At 40.5% G+C, this 16642-nt stretch overlaps 3 protein-coding genes across 4 annotated transcripts; 2 read left to right on the plus strand and 1 right to left on the minus strand.

Annotated features, from left to right (window-relative positions):
• Positions 1 to 796: 796 nt before the first annotated feature.
• On the plus strand, positions 797 to 1918 carry LOC129599258 (small nuclear ribonucleoprotein Sm D1-like). Its single transcript, XM_055497450.1, has 3 exons — positions 797 to 971; positions 1068 to 1277; positions 1435 to 1918. Exons 1-3 carry the CDS (start codon positions 881 to 883, stop codon positions 1494 to 1496), a joined length of 363 nt encoding a protein of 120 aa, XP_055353425.1. The 5' UTR covers positions 797 to 880; the 3' UTR covers positions 1497 to 1918.
• Positions 1919 to 1989: 71 nt separating this feature from the next.
• On the minus strand, positions 1990 to 6253 carry LOC129599245 (vacuolar protein sorting-associated protein 54-like). 2 transcript variants are annotated; one of them, XM_055497440.1, is made up of 5 exons: positions 5151 to 6253; positions 3656 to 4657; positions 2870 to 3400; positions 2461 to 2532; positions 1990 to 2329 (listed from the first exon to the last, which is right to left on the minus strand). In XM_055497440.1, exons 1-5 carry the CDS (start codon positions 6042 to 6044, stop codon positions 2198 to 2200), a joined length of 2631 nt encoding a protein of 876 aa, XP_055353415.1. In that variant the 5' UTR covers positions 6045 to 6253; the 3' UTR covers positions 1990 to 2197. The 2 variants fall into 2 exon arrangements, with proteins under 2 accessions (XP_055353415.1, XP_055353408.1); XM_055497433.1 differs by having other exon boundaries at positions 1990 to 2532.
• A 151-nt stretch (positions 6254 to 6404) lies between these two features.
• Positions 6405 to 8706, plus strand: LOC129602794 (DNA-directed RNA polymerase II subunit RPB9-like). The gene is made up of 6 exons (XM_055501943.1): positions 6405 to 6712; positions 6893 to 6947; positions 7016 to 7059; positions 7123 to 7152; positions 7440 to 7566; positions 8354 to 8706. Exons 1-6 carry the CDS (start codon positions 6585 to 6587, stop codon positions 8414 to 8416), a joined length of 447 nt encoding a protein of 148 aa, XP_055357918.1. The 5' UTR covers positions 6405 to 6584; the 3' UTR covers positions 8417 to 8706.
• The last annotated feature ends 7936 nt before the right edge of the window (positions 8707 to 16642 follow it).

Here is a 16642-nt window from a genome sequence, read left to right on the forward strand (position 1 = left end):
GTGCCTTAATGCGTGTGTCACTGTTGTGCACCGCTTCCTCTCAATAGCTAATTATCTTCCGTGGTTGGCTACATTTGCCGACTTGGAATACATAATTATTCGGATACCCGAAGTCCGCGTCCTTAAATACTAAGAACGGCATTATTTTGCGCGCTTTCGGACAGTAAATCCGCGCCGGTACAACACGTTAGAGGTTCTTCTCGAACATATATGCTGTACATACAGCTGTGAAACTGACGTTGATGTTGTTATTGCCAGTGTTAGGGCTAGTACTAAACTAACAATCTTACTGCACACAATTATTTCAAGAGTTCAAATATAACCTTATCCATTTCTAAGCGTTCCCAGCGTACGAAAACGTACGCTGTTGAAAGCAGTTTCGAGTTTTCACACGATGACACGGGTATATATCCGAAGACCGAAACCAGAATTTCAAATTACCCGTGAAGTGAAGAGTTCCTTAATTTTTTTTGTATTTAACCTTTGTAATGTAACTCTGCTTTTAAATACTGCTTTTCAGACAAGTAATAAAGCGTAAAGCTAGAGGATTTGTAGTGCTAAATATAAAATGCATATGTATTTACGATTACATGTAGCTATTACAAAGTACTTACTATAGTGTGAGATACTACGTATAGCAAGTTCTTGCTATTACAAAATACAAAGGAAGTGCGCCTGCGCGCTCGACACCTACCTCCACTTCCATCGACATCGCCACCATTACCAGTACCATTAATTTCTGACTGATGGTATTGGTAGGCCAGAGCGTTCTCGCTACATTTTTTCGTTAGGATTTCGCAAGTTCTTGGTGAGGTTTTTGTTGTTCTTCATCGGAACGCAACATTTTCCTGCTTTTATCGACACATATAACGCTTTCAAAATGAAGCTTGTGCGATTTCTTATGAAACTTAGTCACGAAACCGTGACAGTGGAGCTTAAGAATGGGACCGTTATCAATGGCACCATTACAGGTACTGTGGCGATTCGATTGCTCTTTACTCTGTGTTCACTTCTGTGGGTGATTGTACTTATATGTTTTTACTACTTAACACGTTTTTCTTCTGCAGGCGTGGATCCTGCCATGAACACCCATTTGAAGGCCGTCAAAATGACACCAAAGGGGCGTGATACTATGCAGCTGGAATCTCTGAGCATTCGCGGTAACAATATTCGCTATTATATTTTGCCTGAGACTCTGGCTTTGGACAGTCTCCTCATCGATGACACACCCAAGGCTAAGATCAAGCGACGAGAAGCCAAATTGGGACGAGGACGAGGTAAGGGTTATACTGGCCATTTCGGGCTAAAAAATGCCCATAACAGCACGCTGGATTTCTGTGTTTTCCACGAAGAACCTTGGAACTTGGAAAATCGACTTTTTTCGCGATATATTATATTGCTTGCTTATTATTATCCTACATTATTAATTTATAGGCCGCGGGAGAGGTGGTCCCGGGTTTCGTGGACGAGGCCGCGGACGTGGCGGCAGGCGGTGAGCGTGGGAGGTCGATTATTTTATTGGCGCTGCAAGTATTTTCTCTACGCGCACGTTCTCCATGCTGGTTGTATCATCGGTCGCGCGGCCTGGGCCTTCTCAATACTAAGCAGCACACCGCTTCGGGAAGGTTTTTTAATCATTTGTTCGTTGTTTAGATCCCTTGATAGCGGGTACGTTGATTCCTTTTATGTTGTAATTTCTTTGTTAACTATTTTAAATGATCGTAATTATTTTACTGTAATTTTCACTAGGAACTGTATTTAGAAAAGCTTACAAAAATCCGTGCCAGTGTTACTGGAAATTCCAAATTTTTCCCCTGTTGCATCCATTTGGTATTGCTCCGTAACGCAACTCAGACAACGATAAAATTGAATGTTTGACAGTGTAGTGTTTGGAATGGTTGGGGAAATTAAATATCGTCAACGGAAATAATTTCTGTCATCTGCAGTTTGATTAAGCAGTTCAATCACAACTTCAATGTCAACCTGCCACTGCGTTTTTATATTTATTGACGCAATTATTAAACGTGCACTTTCTCATGTACAGCACAACTAATTTCTTTGCTTGATTTACTGTCTGGATAAATTTTCAGCTAAAAACATCAGAATAAAACATTTCACCAACAACCGAGTACAAACCAGAAAATGCACAGATTTACAGAAAAATGACTATCACTTTTCCCAAATATCATAAAAATCCTCATCTAAATCCACGAGCCTTGTTAAATTGCGTACTTCGTTCCGGAAATACGATAATTCCGAGGTAACAATGCCGTGCTGTGGTCCACCGTCGTTGGAAATGCCCAGTTTTGCAATCTGCTGCCGAAGCCGTCTTTTAAACAAGACAAAAATACTCTTAAACAGCCGTTCCAAATGGGCTTGTGGCAACATTTCGTTAACGGCATCATACAGTTTTTTCACATAAATAAATATATTCTTGAAAGCCTGCGAGGGCACCGGTACTGTTGCTTCCCAGCGGGCGAAATTCCCAATCAACTGTGCATCAAATATCTGCAAAAGCTTTTTGTCGATCTCCTGTAACGACAAAGAAAGCTGTAAAACACACGTTGAGTCGGAAATTTCAGAACCAGGTGAGTGGTAAACAATAAATACAGTAAGTAAATAAATGAAAGTAGCCGTAAACAATTCTCAAAAAATTACTGCACGTGCGTAGATGTATAAGCAAAACAATACATCCAAATATGAAAAAAAGTATAAAAACGTTCTCCAGAAATTAAATTGCAAACAACTAGCCACGGTCACTATGCAGGAAAAAGCAAGCACGAAGAAAGATAACTTACTTACATTCGTGCGTGCAAAATTATAGCAAACTGCTTATTCACAAAAGCATGACACGATGTTTGTCCTTTACCTCGCAATGTGTATCGATATCCCGCGCTAGAGTTTCAAAATTTTTTGTTAAATGCTTTTGCTTTGAAGAAAGCCGTTTGCTGAGATCATCACGCACAATCGGAATAAAAAATCCAATCAACTGGAGACACCTGGATGACAAAGTCAGATTTTTACTGGTTATGGACTTCAAACCAGCGGAATGCATGGCTCCTGCGCCGAGAACCAACTGACACGTTCTGGAATTAAACATCTTGAGGATTTCAACAATCTTCAAAAGAATGTCACCGGAAATATTCATGGAAGCGGGTAATCGGTCCATGAGTGCGGCATACTCGCCCAGCATACGCAATAATATCACAACTGTGCCAACAACAACGAAAAATTCGCCTTGGATTTCCAGATATGGAACAACCGCCACCGGCGATTTCGGGGCATCTTCTGTGCTGCCATTCAAAGCAAAGGAATCGTTGGATGAATGGCGCGGGATGCTGACTCGAAATGTCTGCGAAGTAATTATATTCTCCACATATGACTGAAATTCGACTGGAATCTGAAAACAATTTGATAGTTCGTTAGTATAGGTTAAAATCAAGTTTTTCTTAACGGGACAGGGACAGATGAAATGCACGCATACGAGTGCTGATCTCTGCTTGCTTGCTACTTTGTATTAAACAGAAACTGACATTATAAGAAAAATCACGTCCTCAGACGTTTTGTACAAGTCTCCAATCTCTCATTGATAATCAGAAAAACATGCATAAAATGAGTTGGAAATGTATGAAGGACTAGAGGGACGAGACCATACCTCAGTTGGTGTCCACCTTTCACTGTCCAAAATCAACGTCAGCTTCTGTCTGCGATCCTCATGAAAACGTCCCACAAAGGCGAAAGCCAACTTCTGCAGCTGCGCATTGAGCAGTGTCATTTTAACGCCAAGGATATCTTCTCCATCCTTCATGATATGTTGCAAAATCTCCCACAGCGACGCCAAACTATCGTTGTGCAATTTGAGATCTTTCCAGCCAGGGCTTTTACTGAGAATTCTGGCAATTTCTTCCTGGGTTTCTTCTCCGACGGCAAACAGCAGCTCCTGTAACTGTGTTCGTAACCGGCTAAAATCCAGAGCCGTTAAGCCTCCATCGTCCACTCCGCCGGTTCGTGATTCTTGGTTATCACATTCCAAACTGTAAATAACGTCATGTGCCGCACGGATCCGCAACAACATCTCGCGGAGTGGCTGCTGCATTCTGACAAACAAATCTACCAGTCCAGAAAAATCTAGGGATTTCAGCAGGTGATACGGCAGCGTCTTGCCCTCCTCTTCGGCGCTCATTTCTTCTTTATCGTCAACATCCACTTCCCGATCTTCTGTTGAGCTGATCATGGCAAACTTCATTGTAATCTGCAGTGCGGATAGTGCCTCTTCACGGAACCAATCAACAACATTGAAACGCCTTTGCCGGAGTAAGCCTGTTACGATCGCCGCAAAGCGTTCGGCTTCCTGCATTTTTTGAGATGATTCTTCACCGTCAAATGAGCGGTTTAAGTGGGCGGATAAAGCGCGACGGAATTCCAAGCTCATCATTTTATCAATGAACTTTTCCATCTCACTCAGCTGTGTGCCGAGATGGCGAAAACAGTGCAGGCCCGATAATTCGCTGCCAACAATATCACGCGTCGTAGTTATCAAATCTAGCGCACCGACGAAATCTCCGCTAGCTAGCAGCATCTGGATGGTAGCCTGGGTCTGGCTTATCGTCAGAACGGTTTGCAGTTTGTGCATCGTTCGGTTTAAATTAAACCGTTTCTAAAAAAGTGAAAATATCGTTTGAAAATACAGCCTTCTATAATAAAGCACATATACAGATTTCCATAAATGCGTCTGCATAAATAATACATGGATTAGAAAGCTCGTAACTTTTAAGATCAGTGCATACATTGTTATGTACGAGATACTTACAGTACGGCCAGCGATACAGGTTTATACAGTCAAACAAAACTACAGAATACTAAATAATTTTTTTCGGAATGTTCAATCAAGACCAAATGAAAATTTTTCCATCTTTTCGCAAAAAAGTTACAAGTCAAGAAATTACAATAAAAATTATTAACTCGTCCAGACTCGTCCGTATACTCCAGATTTTTTTTTTAAAATTAAGGACATTTCTGTTTAATGATGGCCCATACTGTTGTATGGGCCATCATTAAACAGAAATGTCCTTAATTTTTAAAAAAAAAATCTGGAGTATATGTTCTAGTGCAAACACGCCCATTTCCACTTGTTGAGCAGTAATCCTAACCTGGGCAAGTGCCACTGTCTGCACATAAGGTTGTATAATCTTCTCCGTCGTCTGCAGCCTTTGTCTCGCTAAGGACGCTTTATTTTGACAAATCTCTATTCGATCCTGGAGTAGATCGTGGCTGGTGACCACCGTGAAAAACGCTTCCGCTCTGAGCGAAACAGTTTTGGCGATTTCACTCTCCACGATATCCAACCACTGCGCGCACCGATCCCGCAGTCCCTGTATGGAGCGCCGTGCCTCCCGATCCGCCAATGAAACTGGACAAATCTGTCGAAAAATCTGGGGATTCTCCAAATCCAGTGTCTGCGCCAGATACACCGCGGGAATATTTTCCAGCGGATTCTCCGACGTCGGACGCGGACTCCGCACACTGTGCGATGGTCGTCGATCAAAACTGTCCGGAGTGGATCGTGTGCCTTTCAGGAGTGCCTCTCGTACATTAATGCAGCGCATATACGGTCGGAAATCGTCGATGCTGTATTCGTCCAGGCGCGGCGACGGGCGGACGGAATTCTCCATGAAACCTTCACCCCATGTTCGCGTGAGAAAATCAATCGGCCGCGGCTTGCGCGGATCGTTTAAAACGGCGGGCAGATTGACGCTGGTATCGTAGAAGTTGAACACACGCTGTGGCAAGTCCTCTTGCAAACTGGGATGACGTCCGAGGGATGTTATGGTGGACGAACGAGATAAACGGGAAATAGGCCGTGAATCGGGCTCATCGAATGGAGTGTGTGAGACGATGCTGCTGCCTCGTGACAGCGTCCTCGGATGAGAGTGATTGTCGTTAGATTCATCCTCGTCAAACGGATTCTGGGAAGAACGAATCGATGTGCTTCTCTGCACTTTAGATTTTTCAGTATCCATCTCCAGAGTGAGATCCTCGTTCATCGACGGTGCCTCAACCTACACGAATCAGGCTCCTCAACGACGAATCCGAACATCTTCCATACCGTGTAGGCACAAAATGCGCATAAAAAAGCAAGTAACGATGAAAGAAAATCTCAAAATTTTTATTAACTTTTACATCTGATGGTAAAAATCTGAAAACTAAACTTACTTACAGTATTCAAATAATTTAGGCGATAACAATGTGGAGTGTTATGTTATGTCAAGTCGTCCAAGTGATTGCGTCTTCACTTACTCGTGTAGTCGTAAATGTGGCCAGAGAGGCACAAATTCAGACGAACAGCGCCGCATGGGAGGTTGGTACTGTACAAGTAGAACGGTTTCTATTTTTTTTGGCGTTATTGTTTAAACAATTTTTCCAGTCTTTGGGTTTCACTTGGAAATTCTGCAGTGTTGACTGTCGAGTTGCTTGTCGCTTCCAGCTCTCCTTCCTTTCAAGTAAAAATTTCCTGTTTTCAGGTGATCGCAGTTCGTTAGTAATTCCGCAGATTTAATCACCTTCGCAGTGCTTGGCAAGCGAAAATGAGTCTCTCGCGCTCCCTACCGAGCACTATGCCGCGTTCTCAGAATGAATTTGCTACTCAGCGCTCCCAACATGAGCTGGCTCTTCAGGGTCCTGGCTTCGTTGGCATCCGCTTTTGCGGGGAATGGTTCGTACTCTGGCTCTGATGTGCATGCTAGCAGGAACTTTACCCTGCGTCTCATAACTTTGTAATGCTTCAAGTGAACGACGTGGATTAGTAGTTAGCAGTTTAGCTAAAGCAGAATACCACGCTGTATTTAGACAGTTTAGTGGCTTCTCTTGAATTCTCATTTGCTTTAATCTTTAGCAACAACATGTTATACCCGAAAGAAGACAAATCCACCAGACGCCTGATGTATACGGTAATTTAATTTCGATTTTTCTTAACGAACTCGCTACTTATAGTATAGTTCTCGTGTTTTTGTTGCAGTGCCGCAACTGTGTCTTCAGCGAACCTGCAATGAACTCTTGCGTGTAAGACTAAACGACAAAAATTAAGTAGCTGGGTTTGCGCTTATCATTTTGTGTGTGTTTTAGGTATGTTAACAAGATCCTCCATAAAGTTGAGTAAGTGTACAGCGTTTGCGGAGTGTTGCCATTTTTTTGCTTGCAAAAGGGCTCGGCTGGAAATAGAAAACGCATAGATTTTGAAATTTTGTTGGTTACTCGTTTTTAGTGTAAAATGTAAAATGCGCTCTTTTGTTCCACACAGGTTAATGTCTTCAGAGAAATTGTTGCCTTACTTTTGAGATATGTATGGTGAATGATACCAAGTTACATAGGAAATGCGGATTTGGATGATAATAAATCGCCGAATAAATTTTGACGTTGAACATTTTTTTGCTATTTCGCAGTGAACTGACTCATATCGTCTCCGATGTCGTCGCTGATCCTACTTTGCCGCGGACGAACGATCATCCCTGCCCGAAATGTGGACATCAGAATGCTGTGTTTTTCCAAGCTCAATCTCGACGTGGTGAAGTAAGCAAAATGATGAACTTCTAAAAACGTTTCAGGTTGCTTTTCCATAGACTTTCTAAACAATATTTTTCGGGTGGTGTTTTCACTGTTTTTGGGCGAATATATAAATGTTTTGTTGTAACATTTTATGTTGGTACACAATATGTGAGGTTTGCTTATTATAATTTAGAAGGATAAAACTGTTATACTGTTACTGTTCTTTGTTGGGTTACTAGTTTAAGGCTTTTATTACACTGATTTCGTAATTGCATAATGCAGCATACAGTTGCCGCATCCATTCTGACTGAACCTTGTGCGTTTACAAATTTTTTAAGTTTAGACGTTTTGTAGCTCTTTAGTTCGTTTGCAGTTTTTACAGTTTGATATTACTAGTAATGATCCTTGAACCAATGGTTATTGAATATTGTATGTCAAAGCATGATATATACTAATTTTCAGCCTGGCTTCCAGCATCTATTTTCCTTTTTTTCGTATCTTCTGTTTTTGCGCTTTGATGTACAGAGTGACTAATTTCGAGGGCAGTATTCGTTGGTCAGTAGTTGGTACCAGCTGCATTCATTTTATCCAACGGTATTTTTTTATGTTTTCTTTGGTCAGGATATCTGTGTATTTGCATATTTTTTCAGAAAGTACTATTTGTCTGCTAAAACTTGTGCAGTTTATGCAGGATGGTTTTACCCACTTGAGAAACTTCTGTAACTGTGCTGCAGCAGATGTGAAACTTGTTTATCTTCAAAAGTACTAGGCTTTTTCTAGACACCATTTTTTAATGTGTTCTTCGTTTCAGGAGGAAATGCGGCTGTACTATGTGTGCTGTGCTGCCAACTGCCTGCATCGCTGGACAGAATGAAGCACTCTTAGGAAATCAATGACAAGGATAATCTCTTCTTTTTTTCTAAGTTTGTATGAGATCTCGAGTGTACTAGGTATTATCTCTGATTTTTTCATCTCTTACTTGTATCAGTATTTTTACTACGGTCTGTTGTGCGTGCGATTTTAGTTGTGGAATCTTGCAACAAAAGTATCTTTGTGGTACCTTTATGTACAATATTTTCCTAAGGTGTTGAAGATCAGGTAAATATTATTTACAGAATTGCATTTATCCGAATATGGTGCCTTTTTATTAAAGTTGCCTGAAAACCCCGTGAATTAGAAAATCCATTTAACGGGTCGCATATCGCATTTCGCTTTGTATCCGCGTCTCTTTCTTTAACACTGGACCCTGTTCTGTATCAACCGGAAAAGAAGAAGAAACCGGAAGATTTTAACGCCCAGTAATACTGTTAAAGGTGATAGCATCGGGGTCACGCGTTTGTTTTTCCGGTGTCCGAGCGTTTCCTATTGTCGTTACAAGACTCCTTTTTTATGAAAGAACCTGAAACTTTCGAGATAGTGTTGCATTGCCGAATTTAGGTAGCTTACTTGTTTAATTCAAAGTGCATACTGCTAGCTTACAGTTTAGCGCGATGATTCCCTCACTCTTGGGATGTGTCGAAAAAGCGCAAAAGTTTTCCATTTTTTCTCGAAGTGGTGGTAGGACAATAAAAACAAATGCTTAAACTGGTGAAAAGTAAAACTAAAACCTAGGCGGGTTTGAGTAAAGTTGTCAGTGCAAACTAGTTATCTATAAATCTGATTTTATAGCTGAATTATTCGTATTTCGTTAAGGTCAAGTGCCCATACGCGCCGTTCAAGCAGTCTGCTTGAATCTCTCACCAGGTAATAAGTTCGTCATATAAACTAAAATTTTTCCTTTGATCGCAGTCATTTTGAGCATGCATTGATCCATCAGTGTGCAGACTTGTAAGCTTACCGCGCTGTTTTGTTTTACTGTGCTTCCTGTTGTGCAAACCACTGTGCTGTACTGAAACAGGATGATTTGGTCGGTTAGCATCGCCGCCCCCGCATTTAACCTAACAGTTGCTTTTGGCATCACAATCAAACCTGCCAGCCATGTGTGCTGATAATGTGCTTTCTCACCTGGAAGAATTGCTATACCATATTCTACGTCTGTCAATATTAAGTAGCATGGTTCATGCACAAAAGAAGTAAATTATCACAATAATTACTCTTGTAAGACAAATTACCGTCAATAGATAACCTGCACGCTTTCTTGTGCCTCTAATTAATGGCGATTAGCAATTCTTGTCGGACGGGGTAATTACGGTATTGCTGTTTCCCGATCCGCCCTCCTAGTTATCGCCGGCAAAGTTCATATCAGTTCACCGTAAATTGCTAATCATAAACTATTTACATACAAAGTATTTGTATGGAATCTACGGATCGCAGAAATAGAATGTGCTCGGTATACGCTTAATTAGTGCTCTCAGATCCGCGATCAGATCAGCTTATAAGAATCTTCTGACATATCATGAAACGCTAATCCATACCGCTTGCAAATTATTGCCAATAATCTATGTGAATATGTATCCATTTCAGTATTAATTAGAACTGAGCTTCTTAATTTTATCGGTTTATCTTCGAATAACGTGAAGGTGCTCATCAACTTAAATTTGTAGTTTTTCAGCGCCTTATGCATGACTGCGGTAAATTGTCAGAAATAATTATTCTCTCGACTTCCATACAGATATATCTGTTGTTAGCCACCATGGATTTCTATGGTGTTTTGAGTAGTGCTGTTGGCATCATTTCAGAATCACTCAGCAGAATTAAATCGTGTTTGCCGATTCTGCCTGCATTCGAATAAACACCCGTAAGATTTACAAATATGAACCTCCAATCTAATACACTCACAGAAAATGTGCCTGCCCGGTACATTATTCGACAATACAATTTCACCATACAGATGCGATAAATGGTCATGCGCTTTTCCGGTAGTTGCATTTGAATGCTTATGCTGACAATCCTGGCATTATTGAGAAGTATTATTGGCTTTTATTGAACAGACAATAAGTCAACTATTTGTGATTGAATAAAATAAGCATTTTGCTTGGTCAGGTCACCAAAGACCGTTAATAATCTTTTGCAAACGATTGTGAAAATATTAACTGCAATCGTGCCGTGCGCATGCTGCTCTGACAGTGTTCTCCATCTAGTGTTGTGAAGCACTGCTGAAATAATAATAAACTAAATACAAGTACCTTTTTGAAAGTTACTGGTGACATCTTTAGTAACAGAACTATGTATTTCACTATACGAATATTCATACAATTCCCGAATCTTTCCAGATTTATTATTGCCCTAACGATGTCATTTCTTGGGGCCGCTCTCAGTGTTTTAAAAAAAGTTAATCATGACCCGTCTCATAATATTTACACACTACATAATTACACATAATCTATCGCGGCAATGACGCTCAAAACAATGTAAATTCAAGTTTAATGCGATATAATTGGCGATATGAAATTAGTAAGTCAAAAGTGTCCTTACTAACCATAAGCAGACTACTGAGGGGACATATGCGGTAGCACTGGTATTACTCTAACAATTTGATTAATATTACATCTCGCCTGCCAGTGCCGTCTGTGTTTACTCCGCTCTGCAGCGTATTTTGCAGCTCAAATGATAGAAAAAAATGTAAGTACGATCCACTCGAAGATTTTTCAATAAATTGGACAAACTTGTGTCAATTGTGGTACAAATATTTGCCAATTATGAAATGGATGACGAACTGGCAGGTGAGTCTTGACATCGTCGAATGGTCATGGTTTTCTTGTGGCAAAGCGGTTAGAGCTGTTTGTAAAGAGATAATTTCCCCCAACGGCATGTTTCGGCTTATCATAGCTATTCAATATTTCCTAGCCCTTTCATGTTTTGTACCACAGGTATGTACTCCAAATATTTACAGAAACTTGTAAGGATTCATTCACTCTGTACTTTACTAATTCATTTCATCGAAGGTGTCTGCTGCGCTTGCGGCCAATCAATATATGCGCGTATGTATATACACAATCAAATGGCACAATTACTTGGTGTAGGATATTGTTTGCTCCTGTAGTCTGCTCAGTATCAAACATATAGTTATTGACGAACTCCGATATACCAGTGTGCTGTTTTTATGTTAGATAACTTTTACAGTCGATCTGTGACCTTTACATGAATCACGTCCGCTAAAATAAAGTTCCTTTTGCAAATGCGGCGAGTATCATTTCTGAGATTTTTGCGCAGAAGGTCCGCTAATCAGTTGCCCACAACAATTACAGATATACCCGTACATCTGCTCGACAGTAATACTCGTACTCTTTTGAAAGATGTGTTAGTGAAAGCATTATTCCAGCAGTAAAAGGACGATATTAGAAAATCTGAATTCTGCTTTCTTTAATTGAACCTATAAATATTTGTATTTTTTGAAGACAACAAAGAATTATTTGGTTATTCAGGTTACCGACGTTAACTTAAAATCTGTAGTTTGTACTTTGTAGTACTGTATATTATAAATCGTAAATACTATAGAATATTTTGCTGAGCTGTAGTATCGTCAGCGTGAGCCTCTGTTATGAATTTTTTCTTGCCGCTTTTAAGGACTGCTCCACAGTATATACGACGCGGCGTCTGTAAAAACCACAATTTGTTTAGCTAGAAAAACTATCCACTATCCATTGTGATTTGATTACAGTGCTGTTTCCGGTTGGTATGGCAATCGAGTTAAAAACAGCTGCAGGGCAGTGTAGCGCATCTTTATCTTTTTTATTGATATTTATAGTTAACGTGGTAAAAGCATTTCATGACACCGATGGGATCATATTAGCCTCGGTATAGCGACAAAGGGGTTCCCTTTGAAACTAATTTCCTCCGTATTTATTCATGCTGAGTCCAGTAATCTCCTTTTTCAACGAGCAGGCAAAGTTTGTGCTTTTGTCTGGACAAGTGGCCTAACCCACGGGATCCTTTCAAGAGATCCCTCATTAGTGGAAACATACAACTTTATTAGTCGGCTCAGTGGTTCGGGCTGGCGTTGTATCACTAAGCGGATATCAATAAATGGGAGATAAGTTGTGAGGAAACAAGCATATATGTATCGCCGCTAACAGATTTCACTGCTTTTCACATAACACAGCGCGCGCGCGCACACCCGGTTAACTATTGGGGTTTGTCATGAATGGATATTTACATCAAACAGCGCTGCATGGGAGCCGGCATGATGCACCGCATCCCCGGCTATTGGCAGCTTGATCATCATGGCCAGCTGTTGCGGCTAGTGCCCGAGCGGAACTCGGATGGCGAAACACATTGACAGGTCGTAATCTTCCATATTGCTCACCACGAGTGAGCGTCCCGCTAGTTTTTGTACGAACGATGACTTCTTTGTGCAATACCCGAAATACAAAAATCGAAAACACTAATTACCCTAGTATACCATTAGAGTGCTGCCCTTTTACAGTACTGGCCTGATCCGTCATAATTACCTGCTTCAGAGTTAATCAATGGCCTATGTCTGGAAAATAAATTGAGGAATAAATGTGTCATAAATAAGCCCAAAATTAAACTAAAATTGGCTACAGACGGCAGAACACAGTGTAAGTGCCACGGGCTTATCAAAATGTAAGGAATCTCAAGCGAAGTGATAGCGGTTACACATTAATTTTGCGTGTTACTTATTAATTGTGTTTAGCAAAGGTTATTGCTAAAATTGAGCATAACATACGACAGGCACGCTACAAGCAAAATATTATGCTGCACTATAAATAATGCACGGTGAGCACTCATATGGTAAGAAAATATTGTTTGTGAACACAACAACCTAGCGCAGGAGGTTGCCGACGATGAGGGCAATGGAGAACAACAGTTGTAGCGTGCGCTGAAAAGGTTTTCCGCCATCGGCGGCAAGTATGCTGCAGCGTTTAGGGCAGCTAATATGCGATGGTCGGCGTAGTGTTATGCTTATATTTCCTTAAAATAAATCGATTGTCACATCGATTTCTGCTCACTTACCGCATTGCCCAGCTGCATGAAGACAACATTTTCTTTCAGCATTCAAAAAAGCAAGCTTGTTAACCCAGCAGCTTATACAACTCGCTACCACAATAGCAAGCTGAAAATCAAATATTTATCTAAGCCATCCCAGCTAATTCAGTCGCTGTATTGCCGTACCACCGTGACTAGCTCGCTGTTCAATGCTGTAGATTTCATTCAAATGATCCAGCTGTAGTGGCGATGAATGAACATTAATTTGTCAACATACATGATATGAATGGTATTAACACATAAAATGGTATTAGAGCACTTACGGGTAGCAGTTATATCTTATTTTCATTTGTAAATATTAAACTATGTTAAATGCTATTTCCTATGGTGGCGCTCATTCATTCAAATCCAACGCTTACAATTTTTGTACCAAAAGAACTGTTATTATTTTACAATTTTCATATATTGCAAGACAAGATACTTTAAATTTGGCTCGTGCTGGGAGGACGAGATTTATTCCACATTTCCAAGCTGTCTGCAAAAGCTTTCCAGAATTTAATTTGAATCCAGCCAGTTAATAGTTGGTCGTTATATACGTTGTCCACACATGTACTAACATTTTGTAGTACTTAATATTAATAATAATGCTGCTTAAGAAAACAAGTAAAGTGAAGCACTTGGTTCCGGCATCGTGCATGCGTTGCGGTGCCCATCTGTATTGTGCATAAAGGGGAGTAAACCGCATGTGCGGATTTTGCTAATATGTACTAATATATTATTTACAATAAACTGGTACAGAACCGTTTTCTGTTCCGTTAAAGCATCGGCTTAGTGCGCATGATATACTCAAATAAAAGCCGGCGCGTTTAAACCCGGATTATGCCTCTCATGTCAATCAAATTAGTTGACCGGATGACTCGCGAAGCGGAAATAAGTAATAATTTGTAAAGAAGCCTTCAAGACAGCACATGTCCGCAGGGGTGCCGGTGTGTATGTGAATAATTTGTAATAATAATGTTCCTACCGACAATATGATCTACGGTGGAATAGTGCGCGCTTGTGTTGCAGGACTTGACATACCCGACTGTTATTTCAGCTGAGAATACACGTTTAGGCAGTTCTGCGTACATCCTGTCTGTTTGTGGTGCCTGTGAACATGCTCCCTCATAGGTAGGACGCATCTGGAAGAAATTCGTTATCAAATTGTCTATTACTGTTTAAAAATATTTTTGTGAACGAGAACTGGCAAAAAGTATTGGAAAGCCAATACACGTAGATGTGAAACAAAGCGTAAGGCTGGTATCTGAACGATATGTATAACTTGGTGCCAGAATGTCTGTATGATGTGGAAAGTCGCCTAAAATAACGAGCCGCAGTAGTCATTTTGAATGGGTCATAATTGCAGGCGGTAATCAAATGAAACCAGGAAGCATTTGCTATCCCAGATTGCCATCATCTGGTTTCATTTAGCTCATCCGCACGATCCATTGCGAATAGCACAATCGTTGCATTTAGTCTTAATGAACTGCCTAATTGCCTAGACTTCCTTATACGCCGTCTTATGACAGCAGAGTGTAATGTTTATTACATGTTTTCACAAAGATTGATTGTGGCACACTTTCTCTCTGGGCGCGCTCACAATAATCAAACTCCTACCGGTATAGACAAACCTTCGGATATTTGATCATTAGGATAATGAAGACCGGTGTCAGCTTCCTGGCTGTTTAGAACACATACACACTCACCATCGACAGGCACAGTGTGTAATCGATCGCGACCACATTGCGGCTGTTTGTAGCCGGCATGTAATGCATCCGGTGCCAAAGGACCACATGCACCCGCGGGGCGCTCTGTTGGTCAGAAACGGTTAGCTTGACCAAAACATTAATTTCACTTTCAATGGAAGGCATTAATCGTGGCCCTGCACCCACTGGCATAAATATATCCACGTAGCGAAAGATTATTTGAAACGGATGCGCATGTGTGGAACACCACGTTATTATAAGACTTTATTATCCGCTATCATACTGTTTTCTTTTACCAGTGGCAGCCGACGCTCTCAGATAACCGGCTTCATATAGATCAAAGGAAGCTAAAGTTGCACTTATAATATCTATAGATATTGTGTGCGCTGATATTTATTAATTAGTGCTAATAGTAAACGATAGTTAGTTTAAACAACAACACTAAAATGGAATATTTTCCAAATTAACCAACTATATACGAAATTACGTAAAATTTATGTGTCATTCAGGGTCACATACTGCCGTTACGCAATTATACGTATGTGATATTCAGTGATATTTCCAATAGTATTACATATATTTGAAGCAAAACATTTACGAAGACCTGCAGCCTCGTTTATCTATAAATACTGTATAATCAAGCGTAAACCTAGCAGTTTTTAAGTTTGCACGTGCGCGACTCTGGTTTATTATAAGTACGCTTAAAATAGTCTCCGATTGGTTTGGAAGTATTTGATGTACAGCCTAAGAAGTATATGAGGCCCATATGACACGCGCCGACGGACATGTCAGTTGGTTGACAAACTTTGTTCTAAATCGTCAAGCGTCGCTCTGCTTCCAAGCCGCTAAATATAAAGAAAATTCTTGAAAAACCAAATTAGCACTGCAGAAACGTTTACTGTGGTAAGCACAACTGTTATTTCGAGCCGAGATGGAAAGTTGTGTTGAGCTAAGACAACATTTAATGGCTTGGCTTGCCATCTGCCGGCGTTCTCGAGATGTGAGTGCGGCGCTTCACGTCAGACTCACATTATTGTGTATCTGTACAGTCCATTATACGCGCAACTGTGTGCGCAGTAGCTGTTCTTATGTGGCCATTCCCGTAGGCATCAGTTGTAAATTGTAATTAAATAGTTATTGGATCGAGTAGCTTCAGCTATCTCAATGTTGCAGAATTCCCAGCTGTTAAGCTATACTCTGTAATTGCTGGTGTGGAAGATTTAGGAACTCTCACACATTTTATGCAAGTTTATTTTTACAGCATGCACGTTTTCTGCACAAACTGTGGAAAGCATTTAGCAAACTGAGGTACTCGACTGTAACAACTTCAGTCGGCACCCAAAACGTTTTTCTGAATTAAGGAAATGTTTTAGTTGTATTCTATTGTTTATCGGCAACATTTTTTTCCAGATTGTAAGCTTAAGGGTGAAGCAGTGTTCCTAAACTTAATTAAAGGGTTGTTATTT

This window comes from Paramacrobiotus metropolitanus, unplaced genomic scaffold (genome assembly GCF_019649055.1).
Source record: "Paramacrobiotus metropolitanus isolate TYO unplaced genomic scaffold, Prichtersi_v1.0 Parri_scaffold0000004, whole genome shotgun sequence".
Taxonomy (NCBI): Eukaryota; Metazoa; Tardigrada; class Eutardigrada; order Parachela; family Macrobiotidae; genus Paramacrobiotus; species Paramacrobiotus metropolitanus.

Excerpts from the sequence above, each read along its gene's own strand:
- LOC129599258 (XM_055497450.1), top strand. The coding sequence starts at position 881 with ATGAAGCTTGTGCGATTTCTTATGAAACTTAGTCACGAAACCGTGACA. Across the intron at positions 972-1,067 it reads TATCAATGGCACCATTACAG|GCGTGGATCCTGCCATGAAC; the intron begins GTACTGTGGCGA and ends TTTCTTCTGCAG. Across the intron at positions 1,278-1,434 it reads CAAATTGGGACGAGGACGAG|GCCGCGGGAGAGGTGGTCCC; the intron begins GTAAGGGTTATA and ends ATTAATTTATAG.
- LOC129599245 (XM_055497433.1), bottom strand. The coding sequence starts at position 6,044 with ATGAACGAGGATCTCACTCTGGAGATGGATACTGAAAAATCTAAAGTG. Across the intron at positions 3,401-3,655 it reads AAAGGTGGACACCAACTGAG|ATTCCAGTCGAATTTCAGTC; the intron begins GTATGGTCTCGT and ends AATTGTTTTCAG. Across the intron at positions 2,533-2,869 it reads ATATCGATACACATTGCGAG|GAGATCGACAAAAAGCTTTT; the intron begins GTAAAGGACAAA and ends TTGTCGTTACAG.
- LOC129602794 (XM_055501943.1), top strand. The coding sequence starts at position 6,585 with ATGAGTCTCTCGCGCTCCCTACCGAGCACTATGCCGCGTTCTCAGAAT. Across the intron at positions 6,948-7,015 it reads CCAGACGCCTGATGTATACG|TGCCGCAACTGTGTCTTCAG; the intron begins GTAATTTAATTT and ends TTTTTGTTGCAG. Across the intron at positions 7,060-7,122 it reads CCTGCAATGAACTCTTGCGT|GTATGTTAACAAGATCCTCC; the intron begins GTAAGACTAAAC and ends TGTGTGTTTTAG.